The sequence below is a fragment of the Nyctereutes procyonoides genome, unplaced genomic scaffold (assembly GCF_905146905.1).
Source record: "Nyctereutes procyonoides isolate TBG_1078 unplaced genomic scaffold, NYPRO_anot_genome, whole genome shotgun sequence".
NCBI lineage: Eukaryota > Metazoa > Chordata > Mammalia > Carnivora > Canidae > Nyctereutes > Nyctereutes procyonoides.
The window spans coordinates 51,484,076-51,511,733 of NW_026575047.1; the positions used below are offsets into that span (position 1 = coordinate 51,484,076).

The window sequence follows — 27,658 nt, forward strand, 5'->3', positions numbered from 1 at the left end:
GGGAGTCTGCTTCTCCCTCTCCCCCCTTGCTTATGCTGTCAGATAAATAAAATCTTAAAAAAAAAAAAAAGGTGGAAGAAATAATGGAGGCAGAAAAGCACCATTATGAAGCCCCCACAATAATAACTGAGTCTGTGAAGAATCAAGAGACGCTAAAACTAGTGAATGAAAGTCAGATGAAGAACAGGATATTTACACAGTCTCCAAAATATTCCACAAATTTTTGCTAATTACATATGGAAAGATCATCGCTCTATATCAGATTCATCTAGAAACACAACCTGAACCAGGAAATAGAAGTTGACTCCTGGTCACGGGACAAACTACCAGCACGTACCTCCTGAAAAGAACAGAACCTCGCCTTGTTGGTATTCCTGCCAAAAGCATAGGACTTATGTCTAGTTGTGAAGAAATGTCAGACAAAACCCCAGGCAAGAGGGACTTCCCTTCCAGATGGCCTTTACCAAGCCTACCGGAGGTCCATGTGTGCAATGCTCTATCCACTCCTTTGTGGACATCTTGGGGCTTCTTTTGCGGAGTGTCTAAATTTCTTAAAAGGAAGGAAGGACACAAGAGGGAAGGGAGGAATATACTACAGATCAACTGATTGTTCACACGGGAAGAAATTTTTTAACTGATTATATAGGAATTTTGAGAAGGTAACAAGCTTTCTCTAATTTTTAACATTTGTAAGTGGTAAGGGGTCCCTCCTACTGGGGGTTGCCTCCCAGCCAGGACACCTGCAGGATACCCCTTAGGTACCCTCCCCACAGTGCCCCCTCTCACCCCAATTTATGCCACCACTTTGATGGTTAGCTCGTGTGAACAGAATCCCGCCTGAAGGATATGATCCTGGTCTTCCCTTTAGATTCCCTTCCAGAATCTTTTTTTTTTTTTAAAGATTTTATTTATATATTCATGACAGACACACAGAGAGAGGCAGAGACATAGGCAGAGGGAGAAGCAGGCTCCCTGCAGGGAGCCTGACGTGGGACTTGATCCCAGGACCCTGGGATCACAACCTGAGTCAAAGACAGATTGCTCAACCACTGAGCCACCCAGGTGCTCTTATACCTAAAAAGCCTGCTTGGCCTACACAAGAGCAGCTGGAAATATGGGAGACAAAAGGTGCTGGATAACACTCCAGCTTCTCAGTGTCCACAGTCTTGAGATCACTCTGGAAGCTTCCAGGCACTTTTCAGAGTAGGAACCAAGCTCCTGCCACCCCCAGCAATAACCTTGACATAATCGCCTTCCACTGGGTTTTCCATTGGACTCCACTGAATTTGCTCTTCCCTGTCTGTCTCTGTCTCTCTGTCTCTCTGTCTCTCTCTCTCTCTCTCTCTCTCTCTCTCGTGCTTCCTAAGACTCCTCCCTCTCTCAAACCAACTACCTGCACTCAGGCCTTCATCTGAGGCCTGGCTTTTAGAGACCCCACTTGATGGACCTTTTCCATAAAGAGATGACACCTTGTATTTTATTTTATTTTATTTTAAAGATTTTATTCACCTATCCATGAGAGACATGGGGGGGTGGGGGCAGAGACACAGGCAGAGGGAGAAGCAGGCTCCAGGAGCCTGACATGGGACTCGATCCCAGGGCTCCAGGATCACACCCTGGGCCAAAGGCAGGTGCTAAACCACTGAGCCACTCAGGGATCCCCAACACCTGTATCTTAATGTATCTTAATGAAAACCCATTAGCACCAGCTCACTTGAATCCCAGCAACCTGGCAAAATGAAAATACTGACAAAAGTCTTACCTCTTTTACAGGTAAGGAAACATAGAAATAAGGGAAATCGGCAGACTTGGTGCATCTCTGCATGCTGGGAAGCAGCGAGAGACCTGCCCATAGCCGCTAGGCCCTGTCCCAGGGGCTGCGTTCACTCCCAGGCCATGTGGGCAGGCAGTGTCCATTTTACAGCATCTTACAGGTTCCAAAGCCAGAGTTATACAGCCTCAGGGAAGAATAATGGCAATGATTATAATCATAGTATAAGGATGATACCTTTATAGAGCGATTTTACTGGGTTTTAATTTTATTCTTTTCAAAGAGTGATTACCAAGCATCCTCTTCCCACCCAAACACCCCAAACGAAAATCTGAATGATTTCTTCAGTCATGTGTCTTAAAAAGAAATAAAAGTGAGATCAAAGGGACTTGGATGAACACATGGTTCATATAAAACAAATGGCAGGATCGGAGAGTCCCCCGAGCTCGGGAGAGTAAAGTCGGAACGCAACAGAGAATGCCGAAACCATTATTCCTAAACACTCAAGATGCCAAACGGGCCCCATGGGCTTTTCTAGGAAGACTCTGAAGTCCAAGAAACACTTATCTGGTGATCTCAAAAGTGCCCCCTGGGAGCACCAGACAGCCAGGAAATGTGGATGTGCATCCCCAGCCCCAGAGGAGGTGGGAGGTCTGCCTGCCTGCCCCCTGGCCTTCCAGGGCAGACCCTCGCTCAGCCCAGCTGACACTGGTGCCAGATCCCTCCAGAGCAGGTGGTGGACGCACACCTGAAATGCCACAGGGCACCTGAGAAACACTACCAGGTCATTCCAGGAGTCCCCTTCAGCCCAGGGAATAAACTCAATTTCCACAGAATTTGAGAATCATAGATATTTTCTTTGAACAACATGACAAAGGACATAGCACTTATTCAAGAGGTCAGTGAAAGACGCAGTGAGTGACTTCTGTGTGATTTACTGTGTATTAATGTGGTGTTTTTTTTTTTTTTTTTCCCCTAAAGCTACTGATGCAAGGTAGCCTTCGTGTTTCTTTGCCATGGGCATTTTGGTGGGCCCAGAGCAGAAGTCAGGCACAGCTGCCATTCCTGGCTGTAGTTTCGGAAGCCTGATCTCCCTGAAAGAACAATTTTAGGGGAAAGAGTGCCCTTGAGATGAGGGTTAGGGGTTGAAGCAGCAAGAGCAGAGTGGGAGGCATCTCCAGCCTGGGGGGCAGGGGGGTGCTGCTTGAGTTAGTTCTCAGAGCAGCAGAAAGGCTTGCAGCTGCTAGGCCATGGGCCCCAGGCACCACGGAAAGGTCCCTGGCATCAAGGATGGCACAGATGCATTGAGAAATCTCATATCTGGAACAATTAATGAGTGATCTGAGGCCTCAATGACCTGGCAGACATGTGACCCAAACAATTGGCCTAAAGGGTAAGGGGTCAGTGTTACACTGCCACCGTGAAATAAGAGATGTGGCCAGGACCCTGGAGTGGCAGGGCACCTGCACCCACAGGTCAGAGAAGTTTGTCTCTGTTCACAGCTCTGAATGCCAGGGGAATGGTAGGCAAAGCCTTGGGTGCAAATTGTCCTGGTCTGTATACAGACATATGTCACTCTCAAGGTACAGCTTTCCTAAGGAAAAGTGCTAAAGTAGAAATCACATTTGGACTGGTGAATCAAGTCCTGGGGCATCCAACAGAAATGCATGTGAAATACTCAGTAGAGATTCTTCCATAACCCAGCATACAGAGCATTCCCACAGAGAATGGGTCAATGGGGGTGGAGAGGGCAACACAGCAGCCCACACTGAGCTCACAGTATAAAAATTACAATCCAGGGGCCCCTGGGTGGCTCAGTGGTTGAGCATCTGCCTTCAGCTCAGGTCGTGATCCCAGGGTCCTGGGACCGAGTCCCCCATCGGGCTACCCACGGGGAGCCTCCTTCTCCCTCTGCCTGTGTCTCTGCCTTTCTCTTTGTCTCACTCATGAATAAGTAAATAAAATCTTAAAAAAAAAAAACCTACAATCCACATAAGAAAAAGGGCCAGTGTGAGAGTGGGCCTATAGGACAAACAGCAAGATCAGCATCCCAAGAAATTCACGAGGTGGAATAATTCAAAGAAGACCCCAAACAATTAGGGTAAAATAACCAAGGTGATAAAATAACCAGGCTAAAATCATAATGAAAGAATAAGACATTATGAAAAAGACAAGGAAGAACTGGAAAAGAATCATACATAACTTCCAGAAGTTTATATTCTAATCACTAAAATTGAAAACTCAGTAGTTAAATGAAGATTAGACCCAGTTTAAGAGAAATCCGGTGAAGTGGGAGACCAATGAGAAGAAACATCTGGAATACAGAAAAAACCTGTTAAAAAAAAAAAAAAAGAAGTTGTTAACAAAACACTGAGGAAAGAACAGGAAGGTCCACATTGATCGAGTAGGAGTTCTAGGAAAGGGAATAAGCTGATCACAGGGAAGAATCACTCCTCACTAATTTGAGGCCAGGCCTTTCCCAGAATTGACAGAAGCCATGAATCCTCACATCCAAAAATCACAGTGGGTCCAAAATGGGATAGATATGGCAAAAATCTGCCATAGGTATACTATAGAACACAAAGATAACATTGTTTAAGCTACAGAGAGAAAAGATTATTCACACACCATTTAAGATCGAATGGATAGAAGACCTTTTAAAGACAAAACAAGTCAGAAGATACTGAATTAACAACTTCAACATGTTGAGAAAAGACTCGACCTAGAATTCTATATTTAGTTAAATCATCACTAGGTGTGCAGGTGAAATAAAGGCAGCTTTGGAAAAGCAGAGATAATAACTGAACCACTCACAACCCCTGACTGAAAAGGCCAGAACAAAAAAAAGGTATAACCAAACAAAAAACAAAAACAAACCCATAAATACAGAGAACAAAGTGATAGTTGCCAGAGGGGAGAAGTGGGGGGGGGGGGGGCAAAATGGGTAGAGGGTAGAGGGAGATACAGGCCTCCAGTTCTGGGATGAGTAAGTCACAGGAATGAACGGCACAGCATAAGGAATGTGGTCAATGATATTTTAATAGCAACATAAAGGTTCAGATAGCTATGCTTGTGGTGAACATAGCAGGACATACCAACTTGTCAAATCATTATGCTGTACCCCTGAAACTAACATAACATTTTGTGTCAACTAGACTCAAAAAAAAAGAAAATTAAAATTTTTTTTTGAAAAAAGTTTTTCAGAAGGATATTAAACACAGAAAAGTGGCTTGCAAGAAACAATACTGAGCAAATAAGTTGGCAAATATGTAAATAAACCTAAGTAACTCTAACTGTAAAAAAGACATAATGATGAAAAATAAATAAAAAATACACAATGACAAGTATAAGAGTAGACAAAAACAAAATAGAATGGGTACAAATAACAGGTAAAATTAAAGTGAAAGCATCTGAAGGCTCTCATACTGTGAGGCATGGGTACCTAATGTCTTATAGACTTCTGTAAGATAATTTTATTTACCTTTTAAGGTAACAACAAAAATGTGGAATAGATTATAAACTTCCACATCAATGGAAAAAAGAAGGGGGAATTCAGACAATCTGGTAAACCAGAAAGAAAGGAGAGAAACAACAAAAAGAAACAGAAGCAAAGAAAAAGCATGGTATTATCAACTGAAAACAAAATGTAAGATGGTGGAAATAAACTAATTATACTAGAAACACCACAAATGAAAAATACTAACATCACTGGGGAGCCTCGGTGGCTCAGTCGGTTAAGCATCTGCCTTCGGCTCAGGTCATGATCTCAGGGTCCTGGGATCAAGCCCCACAGTGGGCTCCCTGCTCAGTGAGGAGTCTGCTTCTCCTAATGCCCCTCCCCCCTGCTCATACACTCGCACACACTCTCTCAAATAATTTGATAAAATCTTAAAAAAAAAAAGAACATCATCAATGAAAAGATAGATATTCTCAACTTGGATGTTTTTTAAAAAAATGGATACATAAAACATAAACATAAAAACATCATGAAACATAAAACATCATGATAGAGAAAGGCTGAAAATAAAACGAAGGAAAAGTAAACACCAGGCAAACATTGATCGAAATAAAAACTCTGGTAATATTAATATTAGGTACACCTAATATTAGACCTAGGACACCAAAAGTTTTACTAGGATAAAAAATGGTCCATTACACAACAGTAAAGGTAATAACTTCACCAGGAATGAGGCTCCTATACCTGAATACAGCAAACAATACTGCCTCATAACATCAAGTGAAAATTAACAGAATTGAAAGGTGAAATTGGCCAAGCCACAAAAGTTATGAGATTTTTAACATACCTGTAGTTAAAACAAATAAATCCAGCAAGCCAAAAATTATGACAGGAATGATTTTGACATCCCAAGTTTGAGCTAATGAACATATATACAGAACACTGTTCACAACAATTAAACATATTGTTCTAATTTACACATAAAACACTTATTAAAATAAAAAAAGATGCCTAAACTCTAAACCACAATGCAAATCTCAACCATTACCAAAGCATCAGTATTATGTAAAATGCAATAGAGCCAACAAGCTTCTACTAGACCTAACCCTCCTGTAGAGAATAACCACAAATTCGAACAAAATACAAAAAACCCAATGATCCGAAGGACTAGAAAGTGAGCCAATGCAGAAGACTCAGGGAGGGAAGAAGGTGGTGGTGTGTCAAAGCTAGGAAGAAAAGAACAGCACAGGGGGCTGAAGGCAGGCCTAACTCTGCTTTACCGAGTGCCTTATAACTCCCATAGAAGGCCTGTGATCCTCAGACCGGAAGATCCAAAGGACAGAATTCAAGGCAACAAAGTGGTGAGGAGGTAACTGAGGACATACTGGAAATGCATTCCCATAACTGAATTACATTGTTGCTGTTAATCCCTTTCTATGCCTCCTGTATAAATTAAATTTTATCATACATATGTGTGTATAGGAAAAAACATAGTAGATACAGCCTTCAGTACTATCCGTGGTTTCAGGCATCCACTGGGGGTCTCGAGTGTATTCCTCAGGATGGTGGTTTCTTCTGGGGAGTAAGTTAGAGGGATGTTATGGGACAGAGTGAGAGGGGACACTCAGTCATATCCATAAATGTTAACTGCTCTCAAAAAAGGAAAAAGTTCTGAAGCAGACATAGTCGACCTTAACATTGGTTAAGTCTGAATGCTGGGTTTATGGAATTCTGGTTTTTCTTGTGTGTGTATGTGTGTGGTTTTTGTTTTTGCCTTTGTTTTTGTTTTCCCAGTTGAAATATTTCAGAGCTAAAAATAATTTAAACCTGCTACATTTGTTTACTTCTATATTGTCTGGCTCCCCCACCAAACCATAAGCTCCCCATGCACAGGGACTGTGTTGTGTCAAGCTCATTCCAGCATGCCCAGGGTTCGGGGCGGGGGGGGGGGGTGGTCAACAAATACTGAATGGCCAAATAAATGAAAAACAAGAGGAAAAATGTAAGCATATGACCTCTAAGGGCAACTGCTGGTCTAGAAACACTAAGATTCCTTGATTTTGTTGAGGATTTGTTCAAGAAGCAAGAATGGCAGATTTAAGAATAATGAGAGCTTTCATCTCCTAGCTCAGTGCCCTGTAGGGTTTTTCTTTCTCTCCAACTTAATACAGAATGAAGGCATTGAAGTCGTCCCGAGGATGAAGAATGGGGAGGTACAAGTAATAATTATAAGCACGGCAGCTGCCACAATAGCTAAAATTTGATAGTGGCTAAGTGACATGTGTGCATTATCTCTTGTAACACTCAGAAAGCCACTAAGAGGTAGATGACACTACTTAGCTGCAGATGATATTAAAGGTATTGATGATATTGACAGTGGCTCAGTCCTTTCTATCTTGTCTGAGACTATGCAGCCCCTTCAAGTATCTGTTTATCAAGAAAAATATGTGAACAGATTGCCAGCCAACTATGATATCTCTTTTTACAGAAAGGGTTTCTTTATCCAGCTTGTTTCTAATTCCTTCTAAATTTGCTTTTTTTTTTTTTTTTTTTTTTTTTTTTTTACCTTTTAGACATCCGTGAATGTTCTCATGAACATGCTCCCCACCCCCAACAATGTGGCTGGAAAGATCACATTACCCCTCATCTGCATGTTCCTTAGCAATGACCATGAGAAGTGGACAAGACCAGCATCCTCGTCTCAGTGTTACAGATGAGAAAACACAGGCTGTTATGGGCTGGATTATGTCCTCTAACCCTCAGCATCTTAAAGTATGTGTTTGAAGAGAGGGTCTGCACAGAGGTAATTAACTGAAAAGGCCATCATCAAAAGGCTCTAATCCAATGTAACTAGTGTCCTTAAAGGAATGAGAGATTAGGACACAGACACACACAAAGACCATGTGAGGACCTGGAGAAGGTGGCCATCTACAAACCAAAAAAAGAGGCCTTTGGAGAAACCAATCCTACCAACATCTTGATCTTGGGCTTCTGGCCTCCAGAACTGTAAGGATATAAATGCTTATTGTTTAAGCCACCCAGCCTGTGGTACTTTGTTCTGGCCGCCCTAACAAATTACAACAGAGGCACAGAGATTTCAAGGGACTCATTTGGGGTCACACCCAAGAAAGACAGAGTCAGTCACTGTTCTTCTTTCTTTTCCCCTGTAATAATAATTCTTAAAATATCAGTGTCTCCCTTTGGAGTTAATTTTTTTTTATCTGTAAGTAAAGTCTTACATTAAAATATTAAGATGTAGAAACTCAAAGTAGCATTTTAATTCCATATATTTTGAGTTCTTTTTCTAGGTAAGATGCAGAACACCATTACCACTGAAATAGCAACAACAAAAAACACTGTATAAACCATAAAATCATTTTTTTTTAATCCACTGGAGAGCTGAGGCCTCACTGAAGTTTAGAGTGGAACCAAATTTCAGAGGGATTGAGCCCTTCCTAAGTGAACAAAGACCAAGAGCCACATTCATCCCTGACACACAGGTGGGATGAGGAGCTAAAGCAGCATTAGACAGAGGATCTTGAGGAGGTTAGAAGGAACCAGCCAGGGCAGCCCGGGGGGCTCAGCAGTTTAACGCTGCTTTCAGCCCAGGTCGTGATCCTGGAGTCCTGGGATCAAGTCCCACGTCAGGCTCCCTGCATGGAGCCTGCTCCTCCCTCTGCCTGTGTCTCTGTCTTTCAAAAATAAATAAATAAAATCTTTAATAAAAAAAAAAAAGGAATCAGACAAATTCTTATGGACCATGTCAGCCAAAATGATGGATGAGGTCTGGAGTAGGGGTGCCCTGTATCTACTCCACCAGAATTTTACCACGTATGGTGGCCTGTAGGAAGTCAGTACAAAGACAGAAAATGGAATGATACCTCCACAGTGAGGTGGGGACTGGGATCTAAGCTCTTCTGGTGCTGGGACTGGGATCTAAGCTCTTCTGGTGCTGGGACTGGGATCTAAGCTCTTCTGGTGCTGCCCCAAGACATGTGAAACTAGTGGCAAACTGCAAGTAGTTAAAGTTGCAATCCAGATCAACCCACTTCAACTCCTGATTAAACAACAGAGATTATCTCCTGAGCCCTTCTGCCTCTTTGTCACTACATAAGAAGCCAGCCGAGGACAGGCTGTCAGAGAGGCAAACAACTGCCCAGAAGCCCAGACTGACCATGCCTCCCTGAGGTCCCATCTCCTGCTCTGCTTCTCAGTTCCATGCACCAAGAGCAGAGATGTTGTAAGTGGTTAAGCCAGTTTGATTTCTGTCATTTCCAACCAAATGAATCTTAATGGACACAAACCCAAGTCCCAACCAATAATTTATTACAGATCATATGCACGATTGTATATATATATTTTATGGCCGAATGTGCAAATTATTGCATAAATTGGCAACAGACAATTTCTGAAGAGTTATGGTATCCTCCAAATACTCGCTGAACTTTATAATGCTATAAATGGACCAAACAATACTACAAAATAACTGCAGTGATTTTCTAAAACAACTATAACAGAACCTAAACTACAAAGTACACATCAACATCTTAGCAGGTACCATTGTTGGTGTATTTGAGTTAAAATGAGCCCACCAAAACACCGTAGGATTCCTATCTTGACAGTGCCTGGTAGGAAATTAGTTTTAATCTTCTGCCATCTACCTCAACCAACCACATGTTGGTTGACCACCTACCATGGTGGAGGAGACAAAGACTGAAATTGTTACTAAAGCCCAGGAAAATGGGGGAGATTCTAAACTGAATCTGTATGGAGACATTAAAATAAACACAGAAGACAGACATGAAGTATTAATGTCAAAATTGAGAACCATTTCCAAATATCCAAAATACCATTTTTGCTGTTGAGAATAGCTCCCAAAACCTCCCAAAACTCAAGGTGTGACAAAAAAAAAAAAAAAGAGAGAGAGAGAGAGAAAGAGAGAAAGAGAGAGAGAGAGAAAGAAAGAAAGAAAGGCAGGCAGGCAGGCAGGTTCACAGACTCCATATATTTTTCATGCCAAGTTCCAATCTGGAGTGATACTTCATGAATCATTTTATAAAGTTCTAAAAATAAGGAGCAATACAGGTAATAGGATCAGCCTGTCTTCTCTCTAGGAGCCCCAAAGACTGCTAGAAATGCAATCTCGGTGGTACCTACAAAAAGGCAGTAGGTCCTTCCTGGGGGTCTTCACTGTACAGGCTAGCCCCTCTGTCTGCCTAGAGAACAGGATGGCTTATCACAGTTCAGCGCTCAGGTAAATTGAGTGGTTCCTGGAGGAAGAAGAATTATCCGACTCCTCACCTGCAAGAGCCAGCTGGTTACTCCCAGGCCAGGTCCAAGGTTGGGGTAGCACAAGATCCCAGGCAAAACAATGACACCTGGGACAGCCACGTTCAGCCATAAAGAATATGTTCCCATAGGAAATCTTAGATGATTCATCTGATCCCTATTTCGAGGAAGCCAAAATTGTATCTTCCTGGTTTCTCAGTAAATTGATTTTCTCAATTTCTCAATTAAATTTCTAAATTCACGGGAAATTAATCCACATTAGATAAGGGTTAATTGCTTTATTACCTAAGCCTAGTAGAAGGCCCACGGTCTTTCTCAATACGGCAACAAAACTTAGGGAGTATTTCACACAAAACAAGAAGGACCAGAAGGGAAATATATACTTTTCTCCTGTGTCTGTGTTCCTACCCAGGACAGAGTCCGAACTGGTCCCAACTTAAATATTCATGTGGCTCTGAGCACATGAAATGTGGGGGCAACAAAGGGGAGATGATTTTTTTAAGCAAATTCAGAAATTTCTTGCATGGCTGCTCTTATTTTAACTTTGTTTCTATCACATCCTCCCCACTCTGGTTTTGTTCATTTCCTTCATTATAAGCTAAACACTCTATCAACGGGTGCCTTGAAACCAGCCCCAGGAACAAAAAAAAAAAAAATGCAAACCCGAGCATAATTTATCATTTTGTCAGCAATCCCGGGTATCATGCATGCCCCTAAAGAGGATGGCAGTAGGTAATGAGACAAATATTCCATGATATCATCCACAAGCACCCTGGGTTTCTGATCCTAAACTAGCCATAGATGAGCGCTAGCTTGAATAGAGGGAAAAGTGAGAATAAAATGTATTTCCCTTGGACTTCATGGTGGGGCCCTGCCTGGTGGTTCTCACCTGAAAAACCCACTTCCGATGGCTCACCGGTGCTATTACTCATGTTTCATAGTCCTTAGCATGGCAATTCTCAGCGCCTGCTGAACATTAGAACCACCTGGGGAGATTTTAAATCACCAGATGCCCAGGCCCTGCCCGAGACCAATTAAAGCAGCTCTCCTCGGGGGAGGACCTAGGCGTGAATTGTTAAAGCTCCCCAGGTGATGCCAATGGGCAGCCAGCCCTGAGACCCACTGCCTCAGGGTAATCCCCGTCTCTGAAACAATATATTCAGATTAGCAGAAAATGCACACAGGTGTAGAGTGAGCAACAGTTACTTTGAAAGCAGGCTTAAAAAAAAAAAAAAAACTGCCCCACCAAAACTGACAGGTGGTTGATTTTTTTTCTAAAGATTTTGTTTATTTATTCACGACGGAGAGAGAGAGAGACAGAGACACAGGCAGAGGGAGAAGCAGGCTCCTTGCATGCAGGGAGCCCGATGCAGGACCCAATCCCAGGCCCCCAGGATCACACCCCAAGCCAAAGGCGGTGCTAAACCACTGAGCCACCGGGGCTGCCCACTGGCTGATGTTTAAAATAACACACCAACATCAAGCCCAAACACACAACCAACCAACTTACCCAAACACCCTGCCTCCTTTTAAAGAGGTTTTTTTTTTTTTTTTTTTTTTTTTTAAGTTTTATGCTGAGATCCACATTCCCCTACTTTTGTAAGGGTACAGGAAAGAGCAGAGCAAAATCCTCATGTATGGTGGCAGTCTCTATTTACCACTCAGAGCTCTCCTGTGGTTTCGGATATGGCCGTAGCTCAGTAAAATCACCTCCAATACCTCTGTGCCAAATGTAGACCAGCTGAGGAAGGCCGCTACCTGGATACGACCAGGTCTCCATGAAACAAGTAAGCTGAGCTGCAAGGCTTGTTCATATACCCTAAAGCTGTTCTAAAGGAGAGTCACATCACTGATATATTTCCAATGTTACTAGAGTACCGAACAGAGACATTATATCTCTATTTTTTTATCCAAAAAGAAGTCTTGGTCAGCCATGGAGTTCCATGCTGTCCAGGGAGGAAATGCCACTTGTGAATAACAGTTTATCTGTCTTCATCAGGGGACACTACACAGGATGACTGGCGGTGTCACTGCAGTGTCAATTTCAGTGACCGTGAAAAACTCTTAAAATACCTGACTGATCGGTAATCCACAGGTTGCTCAAATGTACAAAATGTAAGAACCCTGGGTTCTTACCCCAAGCTACTTATTAGAATCACCTTTAAAAGCATGGACACCCCAGTCACACCCCAGACCAACTGGATCAGGAGACTGGAGGGACAGGTCAGTGCAAGGCATTGTTTAAAGCAGTGGTCCCCATGCCTTAGAATACATCAGGATCACCTGTGAGACTAAGGATTCCTGGCCCCACCCGCACAGCTTCAGATTCAGGAAGTCTGTAGAGGGCTGAGAACGTGCATTTGACAGGTTCCCAGGCTGCAGTGCTGATGCTGCTGAGAATCATGGCTTCAGAGGCCCCCAGGTGGCTCTGATTAGTGCAGCCAGGCCTGCGGACCCCTGTGTTGAAGAGCAAACTCTGGCCAGGGAGGGAGGGAATTCTCGTTCTAGCTCTGCCACCAATGTAGGGTTTGATAACAAACAAGCCATCCAGGTTTGGAGGCCCTCCACTTGCTCCTAATCTATGCAATCGAGGCACAGCATGAATGAGGTCCTGGGTGCCTTCCCTTTTCAAAGGGCTGCTACACATGAAATGCTGACACTAATCTACACAGAGAGGAAAAGGCAGTGGTCTTAGGGGCAATTAAAGTTTCAAAATCTAGGGAAAGGTAAGTTCTTGCCCACGACTTCAGGGCATTTGGGGACATGCAGCAGTGTCGAACGGCGTGTACTGTCAATCATGCTGTTTCCCAGACTCACCTGTTAGCACCTGGCAAAGCTGTCCAGGTATGTGGGCCTCGGTGGAGGGGCTGGGTGTCAAGGACCATTTGCGTCTGACCAGGTGCTCTCCTCTGCTGAGCAGGCCCTGGGAATTGTTGAGAGGCTGGATTAGCACCTGTTCCTGCCCAAGCTGGATGAGGCCAACCTGCCCAGAAAGAGGAAAATGGGACATGAATCATCCTCATTCACACACACACAAACACACACACCCATGACCCCAACAATCTGATGGCAGCAAGGCCACCTGGCTTTGGCCTGGTCCTCAAGTCGGGGCTTTTGTTTTGCAGGCTGCTCCAATTTACCAAGCCCAAAAAGGAGCTTTTGTGTGATTTGAAACATCCCACATAGGGGCTATTTTGGGGAAGGGGGCACGGGGTCGGGAGTGCAGAGATATCTACAAGAGTACCCACCTTCCAGGTTCATGTTCAAAAGAATTGTATTATTTTATTATTAATAAAATGAAACTTTAAAAAATTTTTAAAATAATCCTCCAAAATTCCACTTGAGGCAATGTCAAAAGTGTTGGGGATGAATGACAATTATATCCTTAATGGGGGGGAAAAAAGAATGCATCTTATCCCTGGGGATAATAAGAATTAAAAAGGATGGAGTCAGTCCTGTAGTATTAATAGCTTTGTGACAGGGGATTTGTACATTCTTTTAGAACTTGTGGTGTTTAAGAGAAATTGACAGAGTATCCAGTGGATTGGATTTGTGATTTTAATTTAAAGTACATCACAGACTTAGATTTGTGATTTTAAAGTCTTATTAGGTTAATAAGCAGTGTTAGAATGTGTAAGAGAATTTAAGACTTCCCATGTTTATAGGACTACTTTTTAGGTTTGTAGGAACCACTGAAATACTTGCAAAGGGCTTCTCAGCCAACCAGAGAACTTGAAAAGGAAACAGAATATGTTAAATTTCTCAATGCAGTTTTAGAAGTTTAAAAGTTGTTAATCACCAAATTTACAAGTGGTGCCAAATTTTATCCAAAGCTTCCTTGAAAAGGATTGTAAAAAGACTTATGAGATAAAAGGGATTCAGAGGACACTTATGTCGATGAGCACAGGCAAATGTATAGAACTGACTCATACTGTCGACCTGAAACTAATATGACACCATTAATTGTACTTCGATAAAGAGTTCAAAAAACTTGCTAGATTAAAAATAGGATATGAGTTGTAAATTGAAGCAAAAAATTTAAGAACTAGGATTTTTAATTTGCTGCTTTAATACAGTGAATATTAATCCTAAAACAAATAGATACGGTGCAGAGAACTCTTCCTATCCCTTGGAACCCATGCTGACAGCATGAAACCAATTTGTGCTCCTTCCCCAGGATACCTGCTGCTAGCTTCCCCCCTAAGGTGTCAACAAAGCAAGGTAAACCTCCCACAAGGGACCCAACTGGGCTGTGCAGTCCACGGTGCCTCCTCCAGGTGGATGCCCAGGACCACCTTTGCTAAACAGATTCAGTAGATCAAGCAGATAGATCAGTGTTCGGCTGAAATGAGCATCATCTCTTCTCTCTCCCCCTTAGTCCATTTTCTAAAAGCCGTGTCACACTGAAGCGGTGGCTCTCAAACTCCAATGCATGTGAAGATCACCCAGAGGTCCCAGGTAGACCTCGAGACGTGCATTTCTAACTCGTACCCAGTGACACTAACACTGCCGGTCCAGGGTCCACACTTTAAGAAGCACTGCTCTCCATCACATCAGCTCCTCTGGTCTCAAGCATAGAGCTCACTCAAGCCAAATGGCAGATCTCCTCTACATTCTGAAAGAATGCCTGGATACCAAGCCTCTTTGAAAGCAACTCAGATCAACTAATAAGATCGCCTACAACCTTGAGTGCCCAAAACACAGAGTGAGACCGTACTTACAGCTCTAAGCAGATTTCAAGGTTTCCATTTTATTAGAACTTCTGCCAAGAACAACTCAAGAGATTTTACTGCCCAAATAAAACTGTCTTAAAGTGGCAATGCATGACCTGTAGGAAAGCATGGCTTTCTTCTCTCTCCTTTGAAGTTAAAACTTGAATTTGTTCACGAAGATACTTTGGGGAGACAGAAGAAGTAGAAGCAGAGGTGGCTGTGGGGATATGCAGAGATCTACTCAGGCTCTACCTAAAGAAAGCCTCAGAGCAGAACACACACCTCAATAACCATGGCAAACACTTCCATGTGTTGAAATAAAGTTGGCAGGTGTGGCACAGCACACAGGATGAGCCCCCACGTGGAAGGAGCCCCATGCTCTCCGGAGGACATGCTCAACTTGGACTCTTCCTAAAATGCTCCGGCTTTGGCAGCTTACAGGCCCCCCTGAACCTAGCACTTTTAATGCTGGTTACCCATTTGGGCTAGCGTTTGCATTCACAGGCTATGGTGTAAAAGGTCAGGTAGCAGTAGTTCTCATGCAATGCAACATAGGGGCATGGCCCCTTGGCAAGAAAGCTTGCCTGTACATAGAGCCTCAAGCATAATTAGCCCCTTTGCTTCAGCAGGTCTTGTTTGGAGGGACCCACATGCTGGTTTCCACTCCTTTAGAGACAACAGTAAGATAATTACATGGATTGATGGACTGTACTCTACCTGGCAGGGACCCAACCTGTAAGTCGACATAGCCAGGACTAGCACCCAGGAGGGAGGGGGCTGGACACAGCCCCCGCCCCCCACTCCCACCAGCCAGCACAAGGAAGGACTTTGCTCTGCCCCACCTCCAGTCCCAGTCTGTCACTAGGCTCCCTGGAGTGTCTCTTAATGCTCATCCTGTCATCATGTGGCCAACAATAAAAATATCCTATTGAAAAGTGCCACTTGCATCCTCCCCGCCCCCGCCAGGCATACATGCCATCTAGCCCAGGGCAAATACTCACCAGCCCTCCTTATCTTTCCTTGACCTTCCCCCTTCCTCCGCTCTTCCTCCCAAAAACATCCCCTTCCCCTGGAACTCTGAGTGGGGTGCAGCCCACTGCATTATGGGGCATTTGTCACAACTCGATAGCTTGTTCCTTTTGAGACAGGATCACAATTAGTCCTGATTTCTCCAGTACCTTCCACATAATAGTTGCTCAAGAAAATGCAAATGTAGAACAGAATGGATTGGAATGGAATAGGATCGGATGAACCGGACCAGCAGGGACTTTCTGCAATCCCCCTCACTCGATGTTTTCATCCCCGGCTATATGGTAGAGCCATATGAGAAACTCCTGATGCCCAGGCCCCACTCCAGGCCAACTGAACCAGAATCCCTGTGGGGTAGAACTCAGGCAGTGAGACTAAGAGCCTGCCAGGAGACTTTAAAGTGCAGCCAGGGTTGAGAATCACTGTGCTAGTTTTTAACTAGCTGCCAGAGATGCTGGCCACCTCCTGCCTTGATTGAAATGTCTGGAGGTAGCCTGGATTTGAACTGAACCTTCCTCTGACCTTGTTACTCTGGCTTCTAGCCCCCAGCCACCCTGTGGTCCCAGAAGCTGGGCAGGGCTGCTTGGATTTGCATTAATCCTCTGGTCACCATCTATGCTGAGGTGAGACACGGGGATCTTCTTCTAAGGCCTTCATGTCATACCGATTGCAGCGACAAACAGCAGTAACGAGCCAGTTCCAGGAGACAAAAGAGGCCTGCAGACTTCATCTGAAGACATACAGCTGTAAAGGAATGCCTGTGGCAGACAGAGCTGCAAGTCCTGAGGCCACATGGTTTTAAAGGATGCAATCATCCTCCATGAAATGGTGCTCTTAAAAGAGAAATCTGAAATTTTCTAAGATGTGGTATCTACTACAGAAATGTGCATTAAATAAAATGCATCAGGTATCACCGGATATAACTGTTCTGAGTGGCTCCTTTGCAATTCTCTTTGTTCTGGGTGCTTGCTTTGAAGGTTTTCTGTACTGCGTTAGGAGAGTATTATAAATCAGATCGTGTTAGCTCCATCCCAACCTCCGAAGCATGACTAGCCCTCCTGGCAGCATGGAAAATGCACAAAGGATGTATGGACTTTTATCACCTCCTGACATCAGCACAACCTCTCAGCATAATGGAGAAAAATGCTTTCAAGATAATGTAAAAGAAAGGGAAGCCCAGGTGGCTCAGCGGTTTAGCGCCGCCTTCAGCCCAGGGCGTGATCCTGGAGACCCGGGATCAAGTACCACGTTGGGCTCCCTGCATGGAGCCTGCTTCTCCCTCTGCCTGTGTCTCTGCCTCTCTCTATTAATAAATAAAATCTAAAAAAAAAAAAAAATTAAAAAAAAAAATCTGTCGTATGTATGCTCCGGGACTGAGGAATACACTTGTCTGAGGGGATGACGCTACGCGACCTCACTGTCCTATGAAGACCTCACTGGAGTTTCAGGGCCTGGGGAGCCCTCCCAGCCCCTTCTTCAGGAAGCTGTGGCTCCTTGGTTAACTGGCGTGGGTCTTGGGTGGCCTTCTCCCTGTCTATGGGTTAGTGTGGGTGTTTTGGGAGGATGCAACAAAAGGGGTTGTTAGTTTGCTTCCTGCTTGAGCAAGAAAGTATCCAAGAAGGGAAAACAATCCTGTGACTGCAGGCCCTCCTGTACCTGCCTCCAACTTTCTGGGGAGGCGGAGCTTCAGGGGAGCTCGCCTGACCCCACACAGGCAAGAGAGCTTCCGAACCCCCGTATTGAGTCCCACTGCCCCTGTCCTGGAGTGCCATCCAGAGCCCCCTTTCAAAGTCCAGCTGCTGTCTAAACCGATGCTCAATCTTCTTCCAAAAGCCAGTCTGCCCCCTGTAATGTGGGCCAGTCACTGCCAGCTTCTCCCCCTTTCTGATCACGAGTCAGTCACAGAGATAGTCAGCTCTTCCTTTCAGAATCTCTCTTGCACAGATTTTCCTTCCCACTTCCACAATCCAACGCTTGAGGGCTCGTCACCTCATGCTTCCAAATGCCTTCCTCCTCCAATGCCCCCCCACACTATCATCGGGGACCCCCCTTAGTCAAGAACCAGAAATGCCCCCCATTGCCTCTAGGCTGGTGATCCTCAAAAATGTGGTCCAAAGCCAGCAGCAGCACCTGGGAACCTGTTCAATTCAAGCTCTCAGGTCCACCCAGACAGACTGGATCAAGGACCCCAGAAGGTGGGCCCGGCAATCAGGGTAATGAATCCTGCAGGGAACACTGTTGCCAGCTCAAAGCTGAGAATCACTGCTCTAGGAGAAATTCTAAATGCCTTAGGTTGGTACCCGGGGTCCTGCCTCACCTAATCCACGTGCTCGTCCATTCAGTTCATCTCCTAAAAAAAACATCTCCACCCCCACCCCCATCACACAGCCACCTTGTGGGCCCCTGGTATAGGGAAGAACCTGACCTTGGAGGCTCTGCCATCACTCTTTCTTAGAAGCTGAGGCCTGCCCCCTTCTGCTCCAATCCTCCTTCTCCCTGAAGACCTCACCCCACCCTCAGTCACCCTGCAGGCTCCAGTGTACCCTCCTTCCTGTGTGAATTTGGATTGTTTTCTGAGACAGGGTCCATGTTGTATTACTCCTTGAGGCTTGCTGGGAGCCCACCAGTCCAAACAGGGCAGGTGTGTGATAATGATCTGTTCACTTAGTCAACAGTGTTGACTGACTGGTTGATTTATAGCTGGAAAAGTCTGGGCCCCGTAGGGCAACAGAAGAAACGTGTTTTTAATGCCTTAATGTGCCAGGCTCGTCCTAAATGATTTCACAGACATTATCTTACTCGATTCTGTCAATAGCCACACAAGGCTGACGTTCTTTACCCCCCAAGTGGCTGCAGACAGGACCTTTGAGAGGAGGTGGCTCACTCACGATCACAGCCCCCAGGCAACCATGCAGCCTCACTTCCTAAAGAACAAGAAGGTGACCGTGCATCTGTGTGCAGAGGCATGCAAAGGATCAGCAGTGACTGCATGTCTCCCTCTGATAAACTGGTTGCAAAACCATCTCCCATTGCATACATCCAAACCCAGGCAGCTGTAGCATTTGAAAGCTCAGGAAATAAGCCCCAAGAATGCAATCAGGCGAAGACATCTTCGGTTTAGCATCCCATCTTGCACTTCTTTTTCCTTTTTTTTTTTTTTTTTTTTTTTACAATGCTGCCAATGACACAAGAGTTCAGATGCAGAAACCTAGTTACAGAGTGTAACTGGGGAGAGCTCCATGGACACCATGATGCCCATGAGAGCAGTGGGGGCAGAAAGTCACTGCGTGCCCAAGTGAACATGATTCTAGAGCAAGAGGTGCGATACCTTAGATTTCTCCCATCCAAATTTTTCCCTTCAAATCCTCCACGCCTCCCAATTCCACACTGTCTTTTCCCTATTCTCCTGACTTTCCTTAACATCCACTCAACTCTTTTTTTATGAGGTTTGAAAGATACATGTGCATTTTCCAAGTACATTTACGCTGTACATGATGAGCTCTTCAGTAACATCCAGTGATGAATCACTAAGGACAATGTGCCTTCGCCACACCTATACCAGTATGATGATGTAGGACACTGTAGTTTGGTCTCTGTGCTCCCTTCCAAATGATCTCCATGCCATACAATTTTTGCCACAGTGGATTCCTGCTCGGCTGCATGCAATCAAGTGATGCTGTATTAAAAAGCTAGGCAATTTTATAATCAGTCAAAAGAGAGCTTCTAAAGGGAGAGACAGCAACCTCCCAAACCTGCCCCCTTCATCAAAGGAGTCATGAAATGCAGGCTGTCCTCTCAAGAATGGAGTCCTCCAACTCTTCCAAGCTGCCTGCTCGATGACTGTCTGGCCTCAACCCCACTCTGTCCTTATCTGTCTAGCCCATGGAATAGAGAGGAGCATTCTCACAAAGCTCCCGAGTAGACAACAAATGATGTGCTGCCAAACTGGCCCCTTGTGCTTCAATCGAGCTGACTGGACAGAGTCAGGTTGGGCTGGGCCATTAGGTCCACCCTCGGGGCCAACCTGGATGAGAGAGACTCCAAACAAGGATCGCGTGGAGTGTGTCTGAGATTCTAGAGAAAGCATGCCAGGAATGTCCCTGACCTTCTCTCTGTCCTCCCTCTGGGGTGGCCTGGCTTCTGAAATTTCCACAGCCTGGAGCTCCTGGGTGTTCTGTCTGATATCAGTATTTCTCTCACTGCATACACCTGGCAGGCCATGGCCTCAGCCCAGAAGGGAGGGACATTTTCAGTTGGGTGGACTCTCCTGAGCTCACGTTCATGAAAGCAGAATGGCCACTGCTCAGCAGGCAAAACTCTCTGGCAGGGGCCTCCTCTGCTCTCTGTCCTCATGTATCGAGATGGAACACAGCTCCTTCATTCACTCATTGCAGACTTTTTCAGGGACTGACATTCATTCTGCCCCTTAAAGCTCCATCTCTGCTGCCCGCTCTGGCAGTTTAACCTGATTTCAATTTTGCTCACCTTCCATCAGCTGGTCCAACTCACAGGAGGCAGCTGATCCAAACTTGCATAAATTCTCTGGGGGTGGAAATACCTGCCTCACATGTCCCAAGTTCATTGCTCTGAAATATACGGTTGTACAAACTCTTCCAAAAACTTATGTAATGTCTAAGGCCCCCCTTGAAACGTAAACAAAATGAAGAAGCGTAAACAGAAAACAATTAACACTTGCACCTTTGGTCTCCAAAGAGCCAAGAAGGACAGTTTACACAGCTTTTCAAGATAAGAGAGGGAGAACACCATGGGCCCACACCTCTGCCCACAGTCAAAAGCAGAAGAGGTAAAATGCAACGTGATATTTACACTTCATGCCCCACAAACAAGTACCTACTCTAATTATGCATCTCCTTTAAACAGATGCCAACCTTCTCTGGAGGCAGCACAGATGCCATGCAACAGGGAACAGGGCCTACATTCCCCTGCACCTAACACTCCCCACTAAGCCATTTGGGAGATGTTTGATGCATCAGGATATAATTGCGACTCAACATTGGGATAAAGTTTTGTTGAGTATAGCCATGTCCATCTGTTTATTTACTGTCTATGGTGCCTTTATGCCAAAAAGGACAGTGTGGAGTTAACTGTGACAGAGACCACATGGCCCACGAGGCCTAAAATATTTACTATCTGGTTCCAGAAAATTTTGCCGACCCTGGGCTCTACCTGACCTTCAGGTACAAGGCGGCTTTGGAAGACTCCCATCTGTGGATGTCAGAAATCTCCTATTTGCTGTCGCTCCTTCCCCCACACCTTGTGATTGAGCCTGTCCTGACAAACACACAACACACAGGCCCCATTCCATCTCCCAGTGCTTCCCCCTCAGTCCACAGTGACTAACACAACATTACCACCCACCTGCACTGTCTCAAGTGAGTCTGAGAACCCAAATCAAAGTGAAGCAAAGTGCCATGCAAACTCGGTTAGCCTGAGATCCTGTTGCCTTCCTTCTCTTGACAGGTCTCAGAACCACCCTGCAACCAAGAGGTCCACTCCAAGTCACCACGCCGTCTCTTCCTTCCTGCCTCCAGCCCTTCCTCTGCAGAGTGCACTTAGGAAGAAGTGTCCAGCATCCAGCTCACATGAACAGGATGAATGCAGCAGACTAAACACCAGAAGTGTCTGCTCCTGCAGGAATTTTAGAATCTCAAGTCTTAGAGGTCCACCAGCAGCTGGCACACACTGAACGCAAGCTCTTGGCGGGATTCCTTTAACTAAAGCACAGCGCCCTCACATGGCACCGAAGGGAAGGACAGGCTTCTCCAAACACGGGAGGACTGAAGTGAACCCGCTCACGGCTCAGATGCCATCTGTGAGAGGGCCCCGCATTCAACTCGGTGAGGATTTGGAATCAATGTTATCCAGATTTCCACCCTCGGCTCCTTCACAGATAGCTCCTCGCTGGAAACTTTACACCAAGAAGTATAAACTCTGACCTCTAGAGAAACTCACCAAACCGCAGCAAATGGGATTCAGATGTTTCCGTGTACAGTACAGTGATGTGACCTAGACTTTAAACACTTTGGCAAAAACAGGAAAAATGATGTGGGCCTTCCAGTCCCTCCCAGAACATGATACAGCCTTGACCCGAGTCCTACGGTGATCTGAGCCTTTCTCACTCCTACTTAAGCCTCCTCACCCGCAGCCCACATTCTCTGCCCCTGTTCCACATTAGCTCCTAACAGGCTGCCTCCACGGTCCATTTTCCTCCTCTAACCAAAGACGCCAATTTCTTCCAGCCTAGCAAAAGTAGATTACATTCTGATCAGAGCTCAGAAAAGTCCTGCAAGGGGAACCAGGGAAAGCCAATCCTAGGAAATTACCCCCAGAATTCCTCTACATAGCTGTGAAGAAAGCAGAGGTCTTCCATAAAGACTTAGACCCCCAGGCTCTCTGGCTCTGCTGCAGAGTATCTAGGACTTGTCTCAGACTCTGTGGGTAAGGACTAGAGAATTCTAGATGGTAGAGCAAGATAAGGCAGAGATGGGGGAAACAGTTTCTTCTGCTAGGGAAGAAAAGATATGAAAGAATATCAGAAACTGCTTCCCCAGAGGCCAGTCATGTCGGAAGATACAGAAACTACTCGGGTGTTTCATGCACTGAGCCGACACCAAGCTTTGTTGGGGGCAGCCCATCTGCCAGCCATGTGCGCTCCTAGGGGGGCATGGAGAAGCGGAGAGGCTGAGAAGCATCTGGCTGGGCACCAGCGTACAGTGATCAAGCAAGGGTGAGCACAAGCAGGGCAGAGGTGCGCCAGAACTTCCCCTGCCCTTCCGAGCACTGCCACAAGTGCTTCAAATGTAGCAGGGTGCAGTCGCTACTGCCACAGCAAGGGAGCTTCTGGGGACAGGAACAGGGTCTCATCACCAGTGTAAGCATCCCTCAGGCCGGGCTGAGGCTGGCTGCCAGACAAATACCTGTTTGTGCTATAGGAGAACAGGAGTATGAACACCCCCTCTCTCGGTTTTCAAGGTTCAACTAAGAAGAGAAGGTTAGTGGCCTGGCAGGGGACCCCTCCAAATTTTCCTTTTCTGGGTACAGAAAGATTCCAGAGGGCAGAAGGGAGGTGAATGCTCACTACCCTACCCCCACATCCCAGAACAGATGAGACGTACACCTATGGGTGTTCCCCCACGACACGACACGTACACACCGGGGCAGATGCAAAGAAACACGGGTCAAGTGCGCCTCTCGGCCTAGGGGCCTGGCGGGTTTCGCTCCCCGCGGCGGGCTGCCGCACAGCGCCCCAGGCAAGCCCCGGACTGCTGGGTACCTGTGCGCTTTGGGGGGCTCAGCACAGCCAGTGGAAGGCACCGGACAACCAGACGCTTCCCCGCCTCACCCCTTGGCTCAGAGACCCTCCGGAAGGTCGGGGCAGGAGAAGCGGAGGTTCCCTCCGGACGGCGACAGAGCACCCCCGGAGGTTGAACTACCCCCCCCCAGGCGCCGCCACCCCCATCCCAACCTGCCCCGGGGGCCGCCCCCCGCGCCGCGACTAAGCGACGGGCAGACCCGGAGGGCGCGGGCAGTACCAGGCCGCCGCCGGCGCCGCAGGCGCTGAGCGAGACGAGGGAACCCGGGTGGCCGAGCACGCGGCCCGAGTAGAAGCACAGCTCGGCGGGCCGTCCGCGGCGCCCGGCCGCGCCCGCCTCCTCCACCTCGAAGCCGCGGGACAGGAAGCGCAGGTCGTGGCGAAGCTGCAGGTACAGGTCGCGCCCAAAGGCCGGCAGGTGCAGCAGCAGGGCGCGCTCTCCGGGCCGGGCGCGCGGGGCGCCGAGGGGCGCGCGGGGGCGCCGGCGCTTTCGGGGTCCGGGGGCGCCGGGCAGCGGCGGCAGGTGCACGTCGTCGGGACGCACCCGCCGCGGCAGCACCACCTCCACGTCGGCCGCCGCGTCGCCCACAGCTGCGGGGAGAGAGGAGACGCGTCAGCGCCGGGGCCCGCCCCCGCCCGCCCGCAGCGCACGGGGTCCGGCCGGCGCTCCCTCCCCTCCGCTCCCCACCCCCCCCACCCCCCCACCCCCCCCGCCGCCGCACCTCCGAGCCGGCCAGCGCCTCTGCCCGGGCCCCGCGCCACCCGGGGAAGGGCTCCAGCGCGGCCGCCCCAGCTCCTCCGGGGACTGCGGCGCGGCATCGGCGTCCGGAGACCCGGCGGCTGCACGGCCGCCCGGGAGCCGCCTGGAGCCCGGCCGCGGCCCGCACCCCTCGGCCGCGAGCGCTGTCAGCGGGCCGCCGGAGCCGGAGCCGGAGCCGGAGCCCGAGCCGGAGCCCGAGCCCGAGCCCGAGCCCGAGCCGGGCCGCGCAGGAGGGCCGGCGGGCGGGCGGGCGGCGCCAGGACGCCTCGGGAGGGCAGGGGGAAGGTGGCCGCGAGAGGCACGGGCGGGCGAGGAAGGGGCGCTACCTGTGCCCGGGTCCAGTCCCCAAACCAGCAGCAGCAGCAAGGGCAGCACGAGAGGAGGCAGCAGGGCGCCGTCACACATGGTACTTGGGAGGAGCAGCCCCCCGGACGGTCGCGGCGGAGCAGGAGCGCGCGAGGCGGCGGCGCCAGCCGGAGTGAAGCCCTCCAGCCTTTGGAAAAAGTAATTAGCGCTGCGGACAAACCCAACGTGGTAAATCACAAGCCCCGCCTTCGCCTCGGAAAGCAGGAGGCGATTGGACTCCCGCTTCCCCCTGCCCCGCCTCCCCCTCTCTCATTGGCCAGGACGGGTCTAAACCAGGGTGCGTAGTTAGGTTGTAAGCACTTTCTTACACGTGGTTTCTGGGCAGTGGCGCGGATGGGACACCAGGTGGCGCCAGGGAGCCTCTTGGAGCTGCGCTACCCGGGACGACCCGGGAGGACACCTGACTGGTCTCCAGAGTTTGTCCTCCTTATCAAAATCCTCTCTGCTCCTGCTGCCCAGCATCCCAAGAGGACAGTCCAGATATCGTCCTGGACAACCGGTTTCATTCATAAAAGCATATTCTCTCTCCCTCTAGAGTAAAACCAGTTGGGCTGTTTGTGGCTGGGCACTTTCCGGCACACCTGCGTTTGTACCTGACGGCTACATACAACGCAGCGGTGTTTATCTAAAGCCTCGCACCTGCTGTAGTCTTTATCCTCACAGAAGCCTGTAGTACAGGCATGTTCTTACAGACTGAGAAACTGAGAGGGAGAGACTTTAAGTTACCCAGTAAGTTTCTACCACAGCAAGAGCTAGAATTCGTGGTCCTGATTTTTTTCAAAGATTTTATTTATTCATAAGAGGCACAGAGAGAGAGGCAGAGACACAGGCAGAGGGAGAAGCAGGCTTCCTGCGGGAAGCCCAACGCAGGATCCGATCCTAGGACCCCGGGATCACGACCTGAGCCAAAGGCAGATGCTTAACCATTGAACCACCTGGGTGTCCCTGTCATCCTGGCTTCCAGTCTAGTGCTGCCGACAACCAACAGCAAGCCAGAGGCTTCAACGGCAGACAGGAGACAAGTATGAGCCCGATTTGGGGGGTTAAGAAACTCACACAAAGTGGCAAAGCCTGGACTTCAAATTGACTTCATTCTTTTCCCACCAGAATATAACTGAGGTTTGTAAGAAAGATGATTCCTTCAGCTTCCTGAGGAGCATCTGGCAGAAAACAAAACAATTAGCTGAAGCATAACAATTCTCAGGTTTCTCCTTGTCCTTCCTTGTCCTGTTTTCTGTTTCTATTTTCTCAAAGCAGAGCAGTTACAGCACTCCTACTGGACCCTGAATCTAAAATTTATCACAGGATTACATGTCACCAGAAGGAACCCAGAGGTGAAGGTTGTCCAGCTTCCATGACATTTAATTAACCTTGGGAGTGGACTGTGTCACGGATTCTCAGTAAAGCCCACCACTGCATGTCCTCCAGGGTGTGGCTCATAGAAACTTGTTCTGCTCTATCCCTCCCCTCCACAGGGGCTGGTCACTGCTGAGCGCTCAGTAGTCCCTCCACTGCTGGGGGGCGGTGGGGAGCAGGTGGAGGATGCCACACACGTCCGAAAAAGGCTGGGGGCTTTTCCCCTCCCCTTTGATGGCAGCCTCAGCGAACTGCTGATAGCACAAGAAATCATGGTGAGCTTCATGGTGCAGCTTTTTTAGCAAAAGAGCCCCTTCACAGACCTGCCCCTGAAAGCCAAGCTGTTTCACAATTACTTCTGCCATTTGAAGTAGTCCTTGTTAACCTATCAGATGATGCTCAAATGCATGAGTCCATAGGAGCGTGCAAACTAAAGAAAGCAACAGCAAGGTACTGTTTCTTCCACTAGACTGTCCAAAACCAAAGAGCTTGGAAATATTAAGATTTGGAGAAGACATTCTCCTGTCCATGGGTGGGAGTGTAAATTGGCACAGCCCCTTTGAAAAACAATCGGGCAAACTGTAGTAAAATCTCAAATGTACACCCTACAACTCTGTGATTCCACTTCTGCTTAAACTACCATAGTGAAATACTGGCCCATGTGTAATAATGTTCACCACAATGTGTTATTAAGAGCAAAAATATTGAAAACCTGAATGCCCAACATTAGATAAACGGCTACTAGAACACAAAGCATCAATTAAATGCAATAATCTCATATTTATAACAACGTGGAGAGAACTCCAAGACTGGTTGCCATATTTTTTAAAAATCAAGTTGCAGAAGAATGCATATGAATGTTAATACTTCTGTAAATACACAGTATTAAATCATTTGTATGCTAAAGTCATAGGGAAGAGTCTGGAAGGATACACACCAAACTTTAAAAAAGTTTCTAAAAAGGTGTACTTTTCAGATTAGATTAGATTGCATTAAAGGATGCCACGTCAGGGCCCAGGCAGGATAACTGTTACCATTCTAGGTATTTCAAGCAGGCAGAATTTAACACGGAGAATTGAGTACAGAAGTTAGGGAGAGCTAAAAGGGTAGATTTAGTGATTATATCCTGCCCCTGCCCCTGCCCCTGCCCTGTCCCTGTCCCTGCCCCTGCCCTGTGGTACATTCCAGCTCTAGGGACCTCTGCTTCCTGCTGCACCATTAAAGACACTCTTAAGGTTGGTTCTGGATCTACCAAATGCGTGAACTAGACCAAGACTCTGTGCCTATTACTACATCAGCAACTTCAAACACCTGCTGCACTGGATCTTTATCTCTGTTCCTTGCCATCTGATCTCCTGCCAGGGCCTCTTTTTGGCAGAATCTAACAGGAAGCCTAAGAAATGTGGGGGAGAAACGTCAGGGAGTGAAAAGCAGCACTTAAAAGTGAGCATGTGGGGGATCCCTGGGTGGCGCAGCGGTTTGGCGCCTGCCTTTGGCCCAGGGCGCGATCCTGGAGACCCGGGATCGAATCCCACATCAGGCTCCCGGTGCATGGAGCCTGCTTCTCCCTCTGCCTGTGTCTCTG

The 27,658-nt window shown here is 47.3% G+C and overlaps 1 protein-coding gene across 4 annotated transcripts in view; it reads right to left on the bottom strand.

The window, feature by feature from the left end:
* The window catches only part of ADAMTS17 (ADAM metallopeptidase with thrombospondin type 1 motif 17), a 325,031-nt gene extending 300,202 nt beyond the window's left edge, over nucleotides 1–24,829 (bottom strand). For all 4 annotated transcript variants that reach the window (XM_055326445.1, XM_055326443.1, XM_055326444.1 and 1 more), the window contains exons 1-3: nucleotides 24,678–24,829; nucleotides 23,812–24,182; nucleotides 13,335–13,500 (exon numbers count right to left, since the gene is read on the bottom strand). In XM_055326445.1, coding sequence (XP_055182420.1) covers nucleotides 13,335–13,500; nucleotides 23,812–24,182; nucleotides 24,678–24,756 — 616 coding nt within the window. In that variant the 5' untranslated portion in view covers nucleotides 24,757–24,829. The remainder of the gene's footprint in view (nucleotides 1–13,334; nucleotides 13,501–23,811; nucleotides 24,183–24,677) is intronic.
* Nucleotides 24,830–27,658: the final 2,829 nt, after the last annotated feature.